This window comes from Lissotriton helveticus, chromosome 1_1 (genome assembly GCF_964261635.1).
Source record: "Lissotriton helveticus chromosome 1_1, aLisHel1.1, whole genome shotgun sequence".
Classification (NCBI taxonomy): domain Eukaryota; kingdom Metazoa; phylum Chordata; class Amphibia; order Caudata; family Salamandridae; genus Lissotriton; species Lissotriton helveticus.
Window position 1 is genome coordinate 1,917,431,284 of NC_136057.1, and position 16,047 is coordinate 1,917,447,330.

Consider the following 16,047-nt stretch of genomic DNA (forward strand, 5'->3'; position numbering starts at 1 on the left):
AGGCCTGATGTCTAGCAGTTGCTTGAAGTCTCCTGTTTGCCTGTTGGCATCAGCTGGGAGCCCATAAGGCCCGTCATTATCTCCATCAGTTGTGCCAATTCCATAGCAGCCTGCTATTTGGTTGGTTTGACCCTTGCCTGGGATCCAGTGGTCTGTCTTTTCCGTTGCTGTTCTCTCCTTTTTGTGTTACCTGATCATTGGCTTTTTTAAGGGACTCCATTGCCTTACACCCATTTCCAATTGCCCTCATTAGGTGAAGTTTGACTGGGAACTTCAGTGAGAGCTGACACCTTCTTGCTACAGTTTCCGCTGGAACCCCATGAAGATGCTTCTTTAGGACCAGCCATGATCCACAAAATATAGCAGCTGTGCATTTGTTGGTCTTTGAGGGGCCCCAGGAGTAGTCGTTCACTGAGGGATCCAATGGACCTGAACCGCTGTGAAAACCCCAGACAGAGTCCCATCATAAATGTTAGTTTTCATCCATTCGTCCAGGGGTAATTCAGAGCACAGGCCTTCTGCTTTTTCTGGCAGATCTGTCAATTGCATATTATTTTTGCCTTGAGTGTACCTCTGCACCATCTATCTTTGTTTCAACAATGCTACATATCTCTTTCATCACCTGCAGGATTGCATCATGTTTGAGAGAGTGCTCCTTCAGGGTGTTTGCAATTCTTTTAATGGGATCTCTGTCCTCACTACTTCCGGCCATTTTCGTGGGTGGATGCTGTTCGGCTGCACTCTGTAAAGTACCTGTTTTGTGTGCTCACCATCATGGACTATGAGCACTATTCCGGTGCCAATGTTTCCTGGGACCTTCACCTCATCTTAGGCAGATACCGGGTCGAATTACCCTTTCATATTCATTGCTTAGGAGTGGCATGTAGGATTCTTCCCACAAAATGTGCATCACAGAGAACTCAAAGGGACATGAGCCTTTTCACTGGTGGATACTGGCACTAGTCACTTGGATAATGAGATCTGTGAGTAATCCATTTTGACCTTAGAAGACAGAGTATAGAAGGTGACATTGAGAGACTATCTATGGGTATCAAATGTGGCATTGATTATGTGATGTTCAATACACATGAAATAGGGACATAATGCACCTGTGAGTCTTTCACACTCTCTTTGTTTCATTGCAGTAGGCAGCCGGGACCAAAGTGGGCAGCAGCGACAGGACCCAGCTTGGAAGAGAAGAAGGAATTCAGATACAAGGGAAGAAGAAGCCACCAACACTGCTAAGGATGAGGATGGTGTCTCTCCACTGGTGGGGAGACTGTGCCTGCCTAGACAAAGACAAGGTTACACTCATAGAGATTTGGTGGACAGTGCCACCACATGCCAGGAGTCCGAAGGAAGGGCTCCTAATGGCCAGGAATAGGTAGGTACCCATATTGTTGTAAGAAGAGGCCTCTCCAACAATCGAGTATGAGACCACTTCAACAACGACCCAACAGAACCCACTGACACAAAGGCCTGAGGCTGCCTCTCCAGTCAAGCCACCTCCATCATACAATGTAACCATAGAACACCAGCAGCTGAGAGTGTGCTTTGCTCTGGATGTCCTTTAGCCCCCATGTAGCCCCTCCCCAGTCCCACACATGTGTTTAGTGAGAAATTCCAGGAGATCAGGAATTGGGTGGGAGGTGGGCAACAGGCCATCTTGTAGGGCCTTGAATACATAGTTGAAAATATTGTAGCTGCGCTCAAGCAACTTACAGGTGTCTAAACTGCCTAGCACAGTGAACTAACCTGCTTATGGCCCTCCTGGACTCCTGCCCTTCTCTCCTCTTCGAATCCACTACTACCCACACACTGTCATAGTCAGCTCCTGTTCCTCCACCTCCACTACCCATTCATCTCACCCATTTTTTTCAGATATTAAGATATGTCCCACTGACCAACAGGCCTATTCCCAAGAAGGTGTTTATGGCCACAATAACTCGACCTTGGGTAGGCTCAGGAGGTCATGGGGCTTCCTGGACTCAGGAACTATTTTAGTTAGTCAGTCCATAAGTTTGTACATTTCTTCCCCAACTCCTGCCAAATATTCCTGGATCCCATGGCTCCAGACCGTGCATTTAGAGCGTTTCCGGTTCTCCCCAAACTTTAAATAAGGCCCCAATTAACGAGGGCTGGAATCATCCCATCTATCTCTTTTTGTGCTAATATAACATATCTTTGTGGTTGGTTAATAACTCGATTGTATGCAGTATTGATTTTCCTATTTTATTTTTTCTCTTACACCATAAGAGCAAAAAAGAAAGCATTCGATAAACCTTGAAGACACATTACTGAGAATACACAGGTGTGTTGTAGCCTGGTCGTACAATCCCATCTGATCCCCAGAGCACACTTGATATGAAGTTGTGAATTGGTAGTCTGTCTTCACATAAAAAGCACACATGGAGGTAATATTGTCCTTACACAAAACTAACTGCAGCGTTATAGTAATTGTACTCACTCTTTTGTGCTGAACCTTGCTTGGGTCTTGCTCTGAGCAGGAACTGAAAAACGAGAAGCATTTTCACTTTCCTTTCATCAAAATACTAAAGCATCAACATTTATGCGGAGGTAAAATAGAAAAAGTGAGACAAAGAACAACTCAAAGAGAAGCAGAAATGAAATTCAAGCATCATGGTTTGATTGTGAATATTCTTACTCTTTATATACATTTATGGTCAGAATGTTTCCATCCAGATAAAAGTGATTTGACAGCACAAAACCAAACACATGTTTTACTCCCCCTATATTTCTAAAATATCTCAGAAATTCAATTGCTCTGATATATTGTACAGGCATCAATGATAACTTTCCAGAATTTTTTTCCCCATCTTTTAACCACTCATAGCCTTAAAAGTTTATGTATGTATGTATGTATATGTGCATTTATGTATGAGTGCATATAGGTATGTGGTTCTGATATTGCATGAACCTAGCAGTAAAGGCAGTCAAGCATTCTACTGGGGTCAATGGCAGGCATACAGTCAATAAGCGACTGGGAGCTACTATTCATATGATTGTTACTGCACTGTGATATATAAAAGTCTGTCACTCCGAAAGCAATAGTAAAAAATTATACATGGGAAGAGAAAACAGATTAATACTACTGGGAGGAATGGCAATGATATCAGAGTAAACAAGCATTTGCAATTCAATGGTCTCGCATATACGCACGTTTACGTTTTTGGCATTGTAAATGACAATTATTTATGTTATAAAAACCAAAACATAAATAAAAGGCATTGTCATTTACAATGCCAATAGCTCAAACTTGCGTAAATGCGAGACCCATTGCCTTGTAAATGCTTGTTTTATTTTCTTCCTTCTTCACATTTCATTAGAAGTTCTGGTAACTTCAGTAGCCAACACGTGTTTCGTCATCAGGTACATGGGCCTTTGACTTCATCAGGGCTGTTCTCAAGTATAACATATGGAGCGTATTCCAATCGTGCGTGTGTACCACGCCGGTACTCTCTGAATTATGTAAGCTCAAGACACAGGCTATTGACACCCTGGCAATAAGGATTTTACAAAAATGAAGAGGGGGTTTACGAATACATTATTGATCTACAGAGATGCAAGGGACTGATTTATACTTTATAACAATACAGTGTTAGAGTATGTTATACTGTCCATACGTATACTAAGGCAAACATCACAACACAATTCACAGGCGCTGATATAGATGTTCTTGGATGTACACACACTCACATGCATTCACACACATGGAAACAAATACACAAAGAAACAAATTCGGAAGCTAAATTACAGTTTTCCCAGTGGCATATATTGATAAATCATTTAGGATATGCCGGTTTATTCTAACAGCATAAACGTTTCTCCTTGAAAACTGCATACTTTCCCACAGAATTGCATTACAAATAGCCAGATGACAGTTCAGTGAGACATTTAATTTATTGTGCCCGGTAATAGTTGTGCCCAGTTGTGCCCAGCAGTGATAACTGTCACATTGACAGTCTATAAATATAATGGTAAGGCAAGGTCGGAAAGTGTTCAGTAAATATTGATTTCTATTAAACGGAAATTGATAAGCGTGTCAGCAAGGGCAGAAACATAACATGGCCCAACTGACATTGGGGTCATGTCTGCTGTTAACAACAAATACACGCTAAAGATATACATAAAAGTCCTTTCTAATGGTACCCACTAAGTACTCCACTTGAGTCCCCCACATGCACCCATCACAGCAATTAAGGCAGTTTTTGGCTACATTTGGCAACCCCCAAAGTTCAAGCATTTCCTCTGACCAGTGTACAGGGCAAACACTCAAAGGAAGTTAAATATGCTGCACTCACTCACGCAAAACATTGTATCAAACACACATAACAATATGCAAAGATGTCTCTCAATTAAATACCCAAGGCAAAATGAACACCATGCAAACTTGCCACCACAGCTGAAAAAAAATCCTATGGCGTCTGCGCCCGCACACGCGCACACACAAATATATATTCAAACCCATAAAGTTCTACACATATCAAAAACAGAATCTAGGAAGTCAATATCCAATAAAATTCATAATTTGAAAAGAATATTACTAAGTTCTACAATAGCAGGCATATTCACATTTAATTCACCCATTACAATTATAATGCAGAGCCTTAGACAATGCCACAGACCACTGTGATTCTGGTCAACAGGAATCTCAGATCTATACAGAACGCCAAGATTCCACATGGAAATGTGGTACCCTGCAAATTAGAACTGTGCAATAACTTGCACTTAACATTACGTAACAACAATATATAACCAAGCAATATTTGTTTGAGAACAATACATATATAACAGACTAATTTAGCCACCCAATTCACCCTTGTGATCTCTCCATTTCATATATATAACAGACTGGTAACAAAGTATTTGAATAATCGTTCGTAACATCAACCAATTAAAAGCTAATTCATTTTATGTATCCTTGATAAATCACATATTGTTGGACCCAATAAGCATTTCCATAGGATACATGTAATCTCCAATATACATAATGAATTACTTCTGAGTGCACACTGCAAACACTGTCTTAGTTGTATACTGTCAACCCTATTGACCTCTGGTTAGGGCACATACCTGTGAAGCTCCAGTCCCCCCCTGGGTGTTCGTGCTATGAGGCAGGAAGGACAATGCTGTTGGGGTTGGGCAAGGGGATGGGATTAGAGAGTCGATATAAAGGTGCAGTGGAGGAAGGCTATTCTTCTTCCTGCACCCAGCACCATTGGGGAGGGTTGAGAAAATTTGAAGTGTAGGGGATTACAGTGGTAGTTAGGACAAGGGTTTTTTATGAGCTGATCTGCCGACTGGTTTTGGGCAGGATAGTGCATTGCTATAGGGATGAGGCTTCCCATTGTCTCTTGCAGCCCGCTGTGCTCGACTAAGTCGTGGGTTGGGATGGCCCGCACCCAGAGGTCCGGCGACAGAAGGAGCTGCCGCTGCGGTGGTGTCATGCTTGGACGAGCCACCACCGGGGACTAAAGTTATGTTGGATAGGTGGTGGGCAGCCCAAGAAGGAGCCAGCAAAGCGTGGGGGCAGGCATCTAAATGAGGCTGCAGCTACTCCTGGCACATTGCAGCATGTGGACGGTCAGATGGGGGCCTTCCCATGCTGCAGCGCGATACTGCAGGGGAGGCACCCGATTTGTTTTTGAGCGGTGGGAGAGGGTGGGCATTGTTGAACCAGCCTGGCAGTGCGCTGGGACCAGTGGTATTCCCCGGTTGAGTGATGTTGGATGGGGGGGGGCCTGGGCGAAGTGCAGGCCCTGAATTTATCAGGGCCTAATAGGAGACAGGAACAGGAGGTTGGTCAATGGGAGGAGTTTCCAATGGACCTCACATGGAGGCCAGCAGCTAGAACCCCGCAGCAGCATTGGGGAGCTGGGGCCCCCCAGCCCACGATTAAGAATGCCCCAGGGGGGGCCTTAGGGGCAGTGCACCTGAGCAGGTAAGGGAGAGGGTCCGCAGGGGCCAAAGCCCCCAGCCCATTCTTCCTAGATGGGAGGGGAAGACCCTGGAAGGAAAGATCTGGGATCAGCGCAGGATCAACCAGGAGTCAGAACTGTGATGGGAGGACTTGTGTGTGACCAGAGAGGGAGGGCTGCAATCCCTGGGGAAAGAAGGAACCGCCCACTACCACGTTGGAGAAGGAGGCCTAGACAGAACAGGAAGCCAGGACAGGGTTGGTCCATGGGCAAGTGGGTGTGGGTGGAGGAGTCAAGTCACCCCCAGATGGAGACAGGGGCGGCCAAGACGGCGGAGAGTTTGGGGAAGCCTGGGGGTGGTTTCAAACCGGCGATGAAGGCTGGGAGAAACGTGGGGGGGGGGCGCAAAATGTTGCTGAGACGCTGGCAAGAAGCAGCAGGGGGATCCACGACGGTCTACCCTCCAACAAGGGATCTTGCACCAGCGGCACGTGCGGAAAATTGTAGTGGTGTGTCTACAAAAAAGGGAAAGGGGCAGAAGACAGCAGTGCAAGAAGTGATGTGGGCGCCTGCTGAGATTGAGTTTGAGTTGCAGGTGGATTATGGTGATGAGAGTGATGAGCTGGACAAAGGTGAATTGCGGGATGATGAGGATGTGACGGTGGGACCTGCGGGTGGTTTGGGGAAGGCAACCAGAAAGCTTGGTGTTTTTTTTTAGGAGGCAAACGCCGTAAAAGGCAAGACGTAGTCGGTCAGCCTGAATAAGATCAGCCCCAAAGGGAAAGACAGAGAAGCACAAACAAACCCATTAAGTGAAATTGAAATTTGAAATTTAAACTTTATTGTTTAGTTAATTAAAACCATAACAATTTGATGTATTTTGCACATGCATTATAAAAGTTTATAAATTATCATTTAAAAAGGATTAAAAAACATTTTGTAGGGGCAAGAATTAAGAATCAATGTTTTTCCGAATTATTAACAATTGGGATCTTCGTATTGTTTAAGATATTTCTCAAATGCTTGCAAGAACTTCACCAACTTGCAATGCATTCGAGGGGCAGTTATGTCCAAGCTTCCAATAATAGCAGATCTACATGTTCGTAGCTTCTTGATCCAAAAACGATGCTTTAAAAGGTATGACCGTTCCTTAGACAGCTTCTTACAATGGCAAATTATGTGTATTAGATCTTCTTTGGGGCTACCACACAATCGACATATTACAGCTACATGCTGTTTCCATGCTGGTTCCTCTGCTAATATTGGAAATTTGCCAAATCTCAATTGCATCAGCTTTCTTTTAATAAAAATGGAATATGTTGTTTCCAGGTACACTGCTGGGGTTAATGTTTTATAGCCGTTTATCACCGCCCAGGAGTGCGAGCGATGGGAAAAAATCTCTTTGTCCAGTACCAATGAATGGAGTTTGGCCACTTTATTTAATGCCTGTTTTAGGGCTGCAAATGACAGATTTTTTTCCCAAAGCGTTTTTGAACAAGTCACCTCCAAAGCATGCGTGAGGAATTGATTTGCTTTGGATTTTTTGGGGGATTTGTGCTCTTGCCATAGGTGTGTATTAAGGTTATTATTAGTTGCTTTTTGCTTGATCTGATACCATACATTGATATACGAGTATAGTCTGCCCAGAATTTCATTTTTTATCCAAATTCTAGTCGCATTTGGGCTGGCGACGCCATCCTGGGTAATCGTAAGACCTTCTTGTAAATTTTTGTTGTTAAACTGTTAAGTAGGTCCATATCCTTTCGATGCATTGCCTCACTTGCATAGGACAGTGTTGGAAGAACTTTGTTGGCCATCACAATTATTAAAGGTTTAAGTGATGGCCCTTCAAGTTTTTTTGTCATAGTGCTTAGTCCGAATATCAAGGCACCCCCTCTTTGCGTCAGGTATTTCTTCTGTTCTTTAAAATCAAACTTATCATCCAGATAGAAACCCAAATACTTGTATGCTGAGACTCTCTCTAGTGGTTTTCCTTTTAGCCAAATATTACAATTAGATCCACGGCAATTGGTTATCAACATGGATTTGGTTTTTGAAACATTTAAAGCCAACTTATTTGCCAACAGGAATGTTGAGAGTTCAGTTACTAATCTAGTTAATCCCACTTTCGTTAGGCTCATGAGTACTATATCATCGGCGTAGGCCAAGTGGGTGAGCTGTAGGTCGCCTAGTTTAGGTGGGTGAGCATTACAATTGTTCAGTTTCCCGGTGAGGTCCGAGATAAAGAGATTAAATAGATGAGGGGCAAGGACACACCCCTGTTTGAGTCCAATTGATGTAAAAACTTTTCTCGACAGCCGTGTGCCATCCCCTATTTTTACTTTCGACCAAGTTCTGGAATAAAATAACAGCAAACCCCTTAAAATACTCTCTGGTATTGCCCATACTCTCAATTTGGACCACAATAAGTTGCGGTCCACACTGTCAAATGCGGCCTGAAGATCAATAAAACACAGTTCAGGTCCCGTTTGCTGGTAATACACTTCTCCGCGATCATAGTGATGGATAGGATATTTGCTGTTGTACCTATCCCCTTCCTGAACCCTGTCTGATTAATGGTTATCAGCTCTTTTTTACTTGACCAAGTGACCAAATCATTTAAGAGAAGCGTTGCAAAATATTTTGCCTCAACGTCCTGCAATGCTATTAGGCGATAGTTGTTTGGGTTTGATCTTTCACCACCTTTATAGATTGGCGTAAATATGGATCCTTGCCAGCTTTCGGGTATTCTGTTCCAGTTTTGCACATCTAAAAACAGTTGCACCAGACAGGGTCCCCAAAATTCCGGAGCATGTTTGTAGGCTGCTTGCGGGATACCATTCGGGCCTGGCGCCCCATTGGGTTTCGCTTTTTTGATCAGTTTAATGATCTCTTCTGCCGTATATTGTTTATTCTGAGGAACAGTGCTAGATATGTTACAAGGATTACTAGTCAAAGGTTGTCTCCCTTGTTCTTCTGCGGGGCACATTTTATTTTGACTGTTTAGACAAAGAGCGTTACTCTGAGTTTCTGTCGAGATATCTGTAAATTTTGTAGCAAGAAACGATGCCCACTCCGATTCCTGCACATTTGATATGAGGGCGTTACAGGGTCCTGTTAGCTGGTTTACGGTTTGCCAAAATATATTAGTATTCTGAAGTTTTGAACTGAAAATTAATTTGGACCAAAAACTCTCACTAATTAACCTTTTATATTCCCAGACCTTATTTTTATATTCTTTTCTTTGTGTACGGAAGCTGACCCATTGACTAGTACCACGGTCGGCCAGCTTTATCTTCATTTGAGTTTTCTGAAGTTGTCTACGCAGGTCTTGTAACTTTTTCGGATGTTTTTTCTGTGGTCCGTCTATACCGGGTTTCATAACTGGCAACTTCATTTTTTGTTTTAGTTTTAGCAGAAAATGGGACCATGCCTCAATCGCATCTGTTGATACATTCCCGATCTCACTCAGTGTGTCCTTCATTATAGTGAACCACTCGGGAACATTGGTGCTGGACCAATTTATGCGTTTCAGGTTAACAGAACTTAGCTGACCTTCTAACATGTATGACGGTTGCAATCTTTCCTTATTGAGGTTGATTATAGTGTGTTGAATTGCATGGTCACTCAACAGGGTAAACTCAATTTGAAAGCTGATCACCAAGGGAATTATTGAAAGACTAACCATTGTAAAGTCCAAGGTGGATTGAGAATGTGGACCATAGTACGTTTTACTGGGGGGTTGATCTTCAGGAAACCTCCCATTCAGTGCACGCAACCCAAGAAACTCCAGTACAGTCACTAGTTGGGTTGCTAGTCGGTCCTTCCGTATTCCAAGACCACCTTGCATCTGTTGGGGGACACCCCAATAGTTGTTATCAGCTGATAATTTATCATCCTCTTCTGGTGTTAGGGTCAGGTTGGAATTAAAGTCACCAGTGATTATTATATTGGTTAGTGGATCTGAAGATCGAAGGTCAGTAATGACGTTACACAATATCGCATTCTTTAACTTTTTCTCCTTAATTTTGGGTTGCGTATAATAATTAACCAAGATTGTTGGCTTAGAATTATTTGTGTGTTGATCTGATAGTTTGAATAGCTGAATACTAGGATCTGGTGATTGTAGTTGGACTGAATTAATTTTTAGGGATGAGGACACATATACTGAAAGGCCACCAATGGCACGGCCATGGCTCTTACTTTTTTCAGCAACTACGTTATGGTGTATAAACCCCACTAGTGCAATTTCTTCTTGTAGCCAAGTTTCCTGCAATTATGTCACAACCACGCCATTCTTCCAATGGTAGGCCTCCTTCTAATAATCTTTTTGCACCTGCAATGTTCCAAGATAACACGTGTATGACCTTGTTTGTATCTTGTTTCAGTTTACCTTTGAACGGTCAGACCTTCCGTTTTGCATTTAACATTCCAGGGAGCCATTTCCAGTTATCCATGGTGTTTTGTGACTCCCCGTTATGCCGTACTATTTGATCACATACTTGTAAAGGTTCACTTCTACCCTTTGCGTTGAATAGAATTGAGTATACAGGTTTTTGTTGGTTTGTATATGCATCATCAATTTTCCTAATGAGTTGAACTCCGCCCAACCTCTTCAGTGGAGGCGGGTAGCGTGGGGAAATTTGGTAAGAAATTTGAATGCCCCAAGATTGAAAAATATTCGCTTTTCCCATAATTGCTTCTGCTATTTCTGTTGATTTCCAAGTTGTCAGGGACTGATCTGTTGATATATCATTAAGGCCTTTAAGAAATTGAACCTGCTCAAGACCCGTTGTTTTGATATCTTTTAGGTCGTCAAATTCAGCTAGTAACTTCAGAATATTGGATCTATTCAGTATGTCATGGGCCCCCTGTGTCTTGTACTCTGGTGCCCAGATCATTTTATGCAACTCTATACCAGATTCTTGATTGATTGGCCGTTTCGGAATGCCAGGTTCCGTCTTTACATGAGCAACTTCTGAGTTCCTTACACAAAATTTTAATGTTTTCTGCGTCGGAGAGTTTAACTTCACGTTCAGTCTTTGGTGCTCACGATACTGTGAGTCCTTTCTGGTTGGATTTGCCAAATCTGTTATTGTTTGCGTCAAGGAATTTGGTATTGCCTTTGGACTATTCACTGACATTTGGGCAAGGCTGATTAAACAATCTAAGGCAGTATTTGTATCTGCTGGTTGATCAACTACCTGTGGTATTGATGGTATTGAGTTCACTGTACAAATACTAGATTGCAATCGCCCTTCCTTGCCATCCTTTTCCACACCTTGGTCACTATCTTCAGTTGGCTTGATATTGACTTTTACTGCTGGCTCCATGCTCGGATCACCAGTATTCTTACACTTGTTATCTGGATTTGAAATGGTCGGATGATTAGTGCAGCCCATCTCAGTTTGCAGTGGTTAAGTGAAATGTAAGAATGTATTAGCTGTCCCTGTTTGCTGAAGGCTTTTTGAAATAGTTGTAGACAACGGTTGACCAACTTTAGGTGTGTCATGACTTACTGATGTGTCTGGATGGCTACCGCAGTTGCCAGTATTTTTTGCGGATCCTTGTTCCAGAGTAGAAAAAATGGGATATAAACCGTTACCCATTTTTGAGGTTACCTCACTTTTCTTGTTTCGGGCTTTCCTCTCTTTTTTCCTTTGTCTCTTGGTTAACATTTGTTTTGCGGACTCATTATTACTGGAGTCTTTCTCAACTGTTATGTTGGTTCCTTCACCAATATTGTCGTAGACCATGGCCGTAGTTGCCTCGTTTGTTCTTACCGCAATTAGAGTTATATCGTCATGCTGTTCAATTACTTCAGAATTGGGACTGGTCAGACCATCCAGCTTCTGATCTGCGTTGATCTGTCTTTGATTTAATGTTAGAATCTGTTCGAGAATGATAGGAAGAGAACTCAGTTTATCCAGGACAGGGCCACAGGAGCAAGGGGATTGTAACTGATAAGTATGTGCTTGAGCTTTTATTATTAGGCTGTTCAGATTGTCCAACTTTGTATTTATCCCAGCAATATTGGACGCTATAATGTTCATTAAGTCGATTTGAATGTCCAACTTGTCAGATTGCATTATCAAAGTTTTAGTGGACGTTTGCAAGGCTTTTAAAAGTGGGGAAACCAGGTTCACAAACGCCATGTCCATTTGAGTTTTAGTCATGGGTTCCTCTTTTAATGGATCATTATGGTTTGGATTCACTGCTGGCAGTTGAACCGCCCTGAGACCCGTTGGCCTCTGTGAGTGTTCTATGAGGCGCTCACTATCCAGGTGTCTGTCCTCCTTGTTACTCTCAATGTTACTTTCAGTTGCTCCTACCCCCACTAACTCCCTATTGCCTAGGAAGAACTCAACAGGCTCAACCATACATTCACCTTTCTCTGTCGATATGCTTATATTGGGGCTGGGGCAGGCTAACACTTCTGGCACCAATTCCATCAGGGCCGCACCTTTGACTTCCCGAGTGACTGTAGAATCTATTGAAGCTGGGCTTAAATTGGTGGTTGTTAGCATTTTTGGGGGCTGCAGTTTTATTGAAGATGTCATTGGTTTAACCACTGGGGTAGTGTGAACTAATGCTACTGTTGTACCTTCACCATGTGTCCCCCAACAACCTGTTCTTTTTTCTATGTTATCAAAAGCCTCCGACTGTTCAATATGTTTGCTGGGCTCACAAGTGTCACAAGTGTGACTTGGTTGAGTACTAAGCCTCCCAGGGGCAGTTATCGTTGTTAATGGTGAAAAAGCATTGTATGGCATGGCCGCCATGTACTCCCCCGGGCAAGTCATTATTGTTGAGGGAGCAATTGGAGTTGTTAGGCCCAGGAGTCCCTCCGTTGAGGAAAATAATACATCTCCCGGGTCTTTCAAAAACTGGAATCTTAAACATGACGAGTTTTTATTTTGAATTGAGTTCTCAAAGAGAGATGCAATTGGTGAGATGAGTGGATTCCGTTTAGGACTGCTTGCCTTATTAGCATTCAGTTTCTCCAGTCTTTTCCGTTTGAGAGAACCTCGTGAGGCTGATATCTTATCCCCTGGTGGTTTTCTCACTTTACCAGACCTCATGGTATGACTTGAGTATGTCTTTATCTTTGTCTTTATCTTTTGATCAGTAAATAAATAAACAGTTGGGCAATTCACCACCCTGTGCCTTATTCTCTAATTCGCCTTGCCTTGCCTTGCCACAAAACTCTTCACACTACTCCTGCAGGACTCCACAGTACTCCGATTATTATCCTGCCCTCGTGGCTGGGGGGCAGCAGCCTTCCGAACCCTTCAGCACAGCAGAGCAAGGAGAGGTCAGACAAATGTGTGAGAGATGCGAGGGATGAGGCACAAAGGCACAAACTTAAACAGCTCCAATAATGTTTGAAAATTCGTGGAAATTCGTCCAATGATGTTTGAAAATTCGAAAGTTCATGGCACTTTGATAGCAGCACTCTGATGACAGTGCCAGAAACTAGTGCACCACACTACACTTCACTGATCCTCCTTGGCGCTCTGCAGCACTGCAGCTCGGAGGAAGCAGGGGAAAAGAGGCTGCAAAAGCTGCAAGAGGAGAGGGTAGCCGTAGGGGCAAGAACCGGCCTGGCAGCCAGCAGCAAAAAGGCGTAAAGCGTAGTCTGCCACACGCTTAGCTGTCTCTCAGCTCACCGCACGCAGCCGGCTCACCGGGGCTCGCCACGCCTGCCTTCTCACTCAGGACTCAGCACAAGCCAGCACTGTGGTGCACCGGAGCGCAGCAGGGTCTGCTCCTAGACCGCCCTCCCCCCGTGGTTTGCACGACTGTCCTCCGCTCACCTCCGCTCTCCAGCAGCACACCGCGGCTTGTTAATCTATCCCTCTCACAGGCCCGCTGTCGTCGCTGCCACGGCGCCCCACAGGGCCCCCGGAGTCACAGAGTGCCCCTGAAGCTGCCGCCACCTCTCTCCACTCCGCAGTTCGCAGCACGCTGACCTGCTGGACCTGCTGGCCCAGAGTAACTTGATAGCCTCAATAGTCTTGTCTGCCGGTCTCTGCTGCTCTCTAGCGTCCAAGTTACGAATCACCAAATCGAGCAGCGTCATTAAGTGATGGTGATTGGTGAGCTGCTTGGGACGAATGCCTGAAAGGGGGTGGAAAAAAGCCTGACGGTCAGTGGGTGTGGGGGATGGATCGGTAAATGACACAGGGGTGCCATCAAGCACACCAGCAGCGTCTGCGGTGGGGAGAAGGAAAGTGGGACAAAACTATTGGTTGTAGCGAGTGTCCAGATGGACAAACTAGAAGCGATAGAAGGGAAGGATGAAAAAGGAGATAAAAAACATCACAAAAAGCTCCCCTTAATGGGTTTGGCTATGCCGTTGGGGCCATACTGGATGTATTTATGCTATTAAATAGAGAGATTAAGGCAAAAGAAGGGTCAAAAGAAGAGAAGTGAGAGCTAATGAGGAGGCCCAGTGTACCCATTAACATGAAGAACCAGTATTTATTGTGAAGAGCACTGCGACAGGGCCATAGCTTCATTGAAATACATGGACATCATCCGGAAGGCACAGGTGCATTTCGGGGGGTATGCTTGGTTAAGTTATGACGAGGAGTTTAGGGCTAGAAACAGTATTAACCCTAATAAGCCATGGTGCGAAAAGGACCAAGAACTGTGGATGCAGTGGATGTCATCCACGCAGTCGATAACATTCACACACACAACCAGTAGCCTGCCGGTGACATATCAGTCCTTTCTGGCGTTTCCCGCCCAGACTAGGGTGGAATGGGCTGATGTTGGCACCGGGAGTGCAGGTCCACCACCGATACAAGGGGTGGCAGCACAGGAACCTGTTGGAATTTCAACAAGTATTTCTGTTCCAGATACCCCAGCAAATTACATCATGAGTGCTGCAAGTGATGGGGGTGGCTCCTGCTCACACAGTGCTTTACCTTGGCCACACCTGCAGAGCAATGGTGTGCCACTAACGGCAGAGGACAGTCTGGGCCAAAGGGCTACTACCCCAGTTAGAATTGAGGCCATGGGCCCATGGCTCTCGATGTACCCTGAGAGAGTGGCTGCGTTAAGGATTCAATGGGGATTTACTGAAGGCTTTCGGGTAGGTTACCAGGGTCCCAGAGAAAAGAGGTTGAGAGAGAATTTGAAATTGGCTAGAGAGTTGCAGGAAGTGGTAGCAGCAACATTGAGAAAGGAAGTTGAGGAAGGCAGGATTGCAGGCCCATTTGACGATCGGCCTGTAGAAGACTTGATTATATCACCTCTAGGGGTGGTTTCTAAGAAAGAGCCAGGAGAATACAGGATGATCCATCATTTATCTTGGACTGAAAGGAGGTCAGTCAATGACTTCCTTGCAGAAGAGGACTTGAGGGTGCTCTATGCTTCATTAGACGACACGATCCTCCTAGTGAGGTTGTGTGGGCAGAGGGCGGAAATGGCTACATGTGATGTGAAATCAGCCTTCCGTCTACTGCCTATAGTCCCTGCAGATTTCTTGTTGCTAGGGATGTAGTTTGAGGGGGCCATCTTCGTAGACAGGTCTTGCCAATGGGCTGTGCGTTCTCTAGCGCATTGTTTGAGATGTTCAGCACGTTCCAACAGTGGGCTTTCATGAAGATAAGTCATCATCAGGAAGTGCCTTATTACCTGGATGATTTCTTATTCATCGGAAGAGGAAATTCAGGAGATTGTGGGAAAGAGTTACAGTTTCAGGCTATGGCGCAGTATTTTGGGGTTCCCTTAGCACCAGAAAAAATAGCTGGGCCTGGGTATCGAATTGGATTCAGTCCAGTGGATGGCCAGGTTGCCAGCTGGGAAGGTGACAGACATGCAGGCCTTCCTGTTATGGGTGATTGGGGAAAAGAAGATTGATTTGCGAACAGTGCAACAACTCATGGGTTTCCTGAATGTTGCTTGCCGGGGGTGAGATCCTGGAGGAAGCTTTGCCGACGCCTTGGCATGACCATGTCTGGGGCAGTGCCACCACACCACAGAGTCAGGATTTCATTTGGAGTCAGGGTGGATTTGAGGGTATGGCAGACACTTTTGACTGAATTTAAGGGAGTGGCCTTGGACTTTGTGGAAGACAGGAAGATCTGGCAGGTTCTAT

General features: G+C 44.4%; 1 protein-coding gene across 4 annotated transcripts in view; it reads right to left on the reverse strand.

Annotated features, from left to right (window-relative positions):
- Nucleotides 1–16,047, reverse strand: part of LOC144754948 (uncharacterized) — a 286,959-nt gene that overhangs the window by 214,451 nt on the left and 56,461 nt on the right. For all 4 annotated transcript variants that reach the window (XM_078643315.1, XM_078643333.1, XM_078643324.1 and 1 more), the window contains exon 3: nt 2,468–2,510. In XM_078643315.1, coding sequence (XP_078499441.1) covers nt 2,468–2,510 — 43 coding nt within the window. The remainder of the gene's footprint in view (nt 1–2,467; nt 2,511–16,047) is intronic.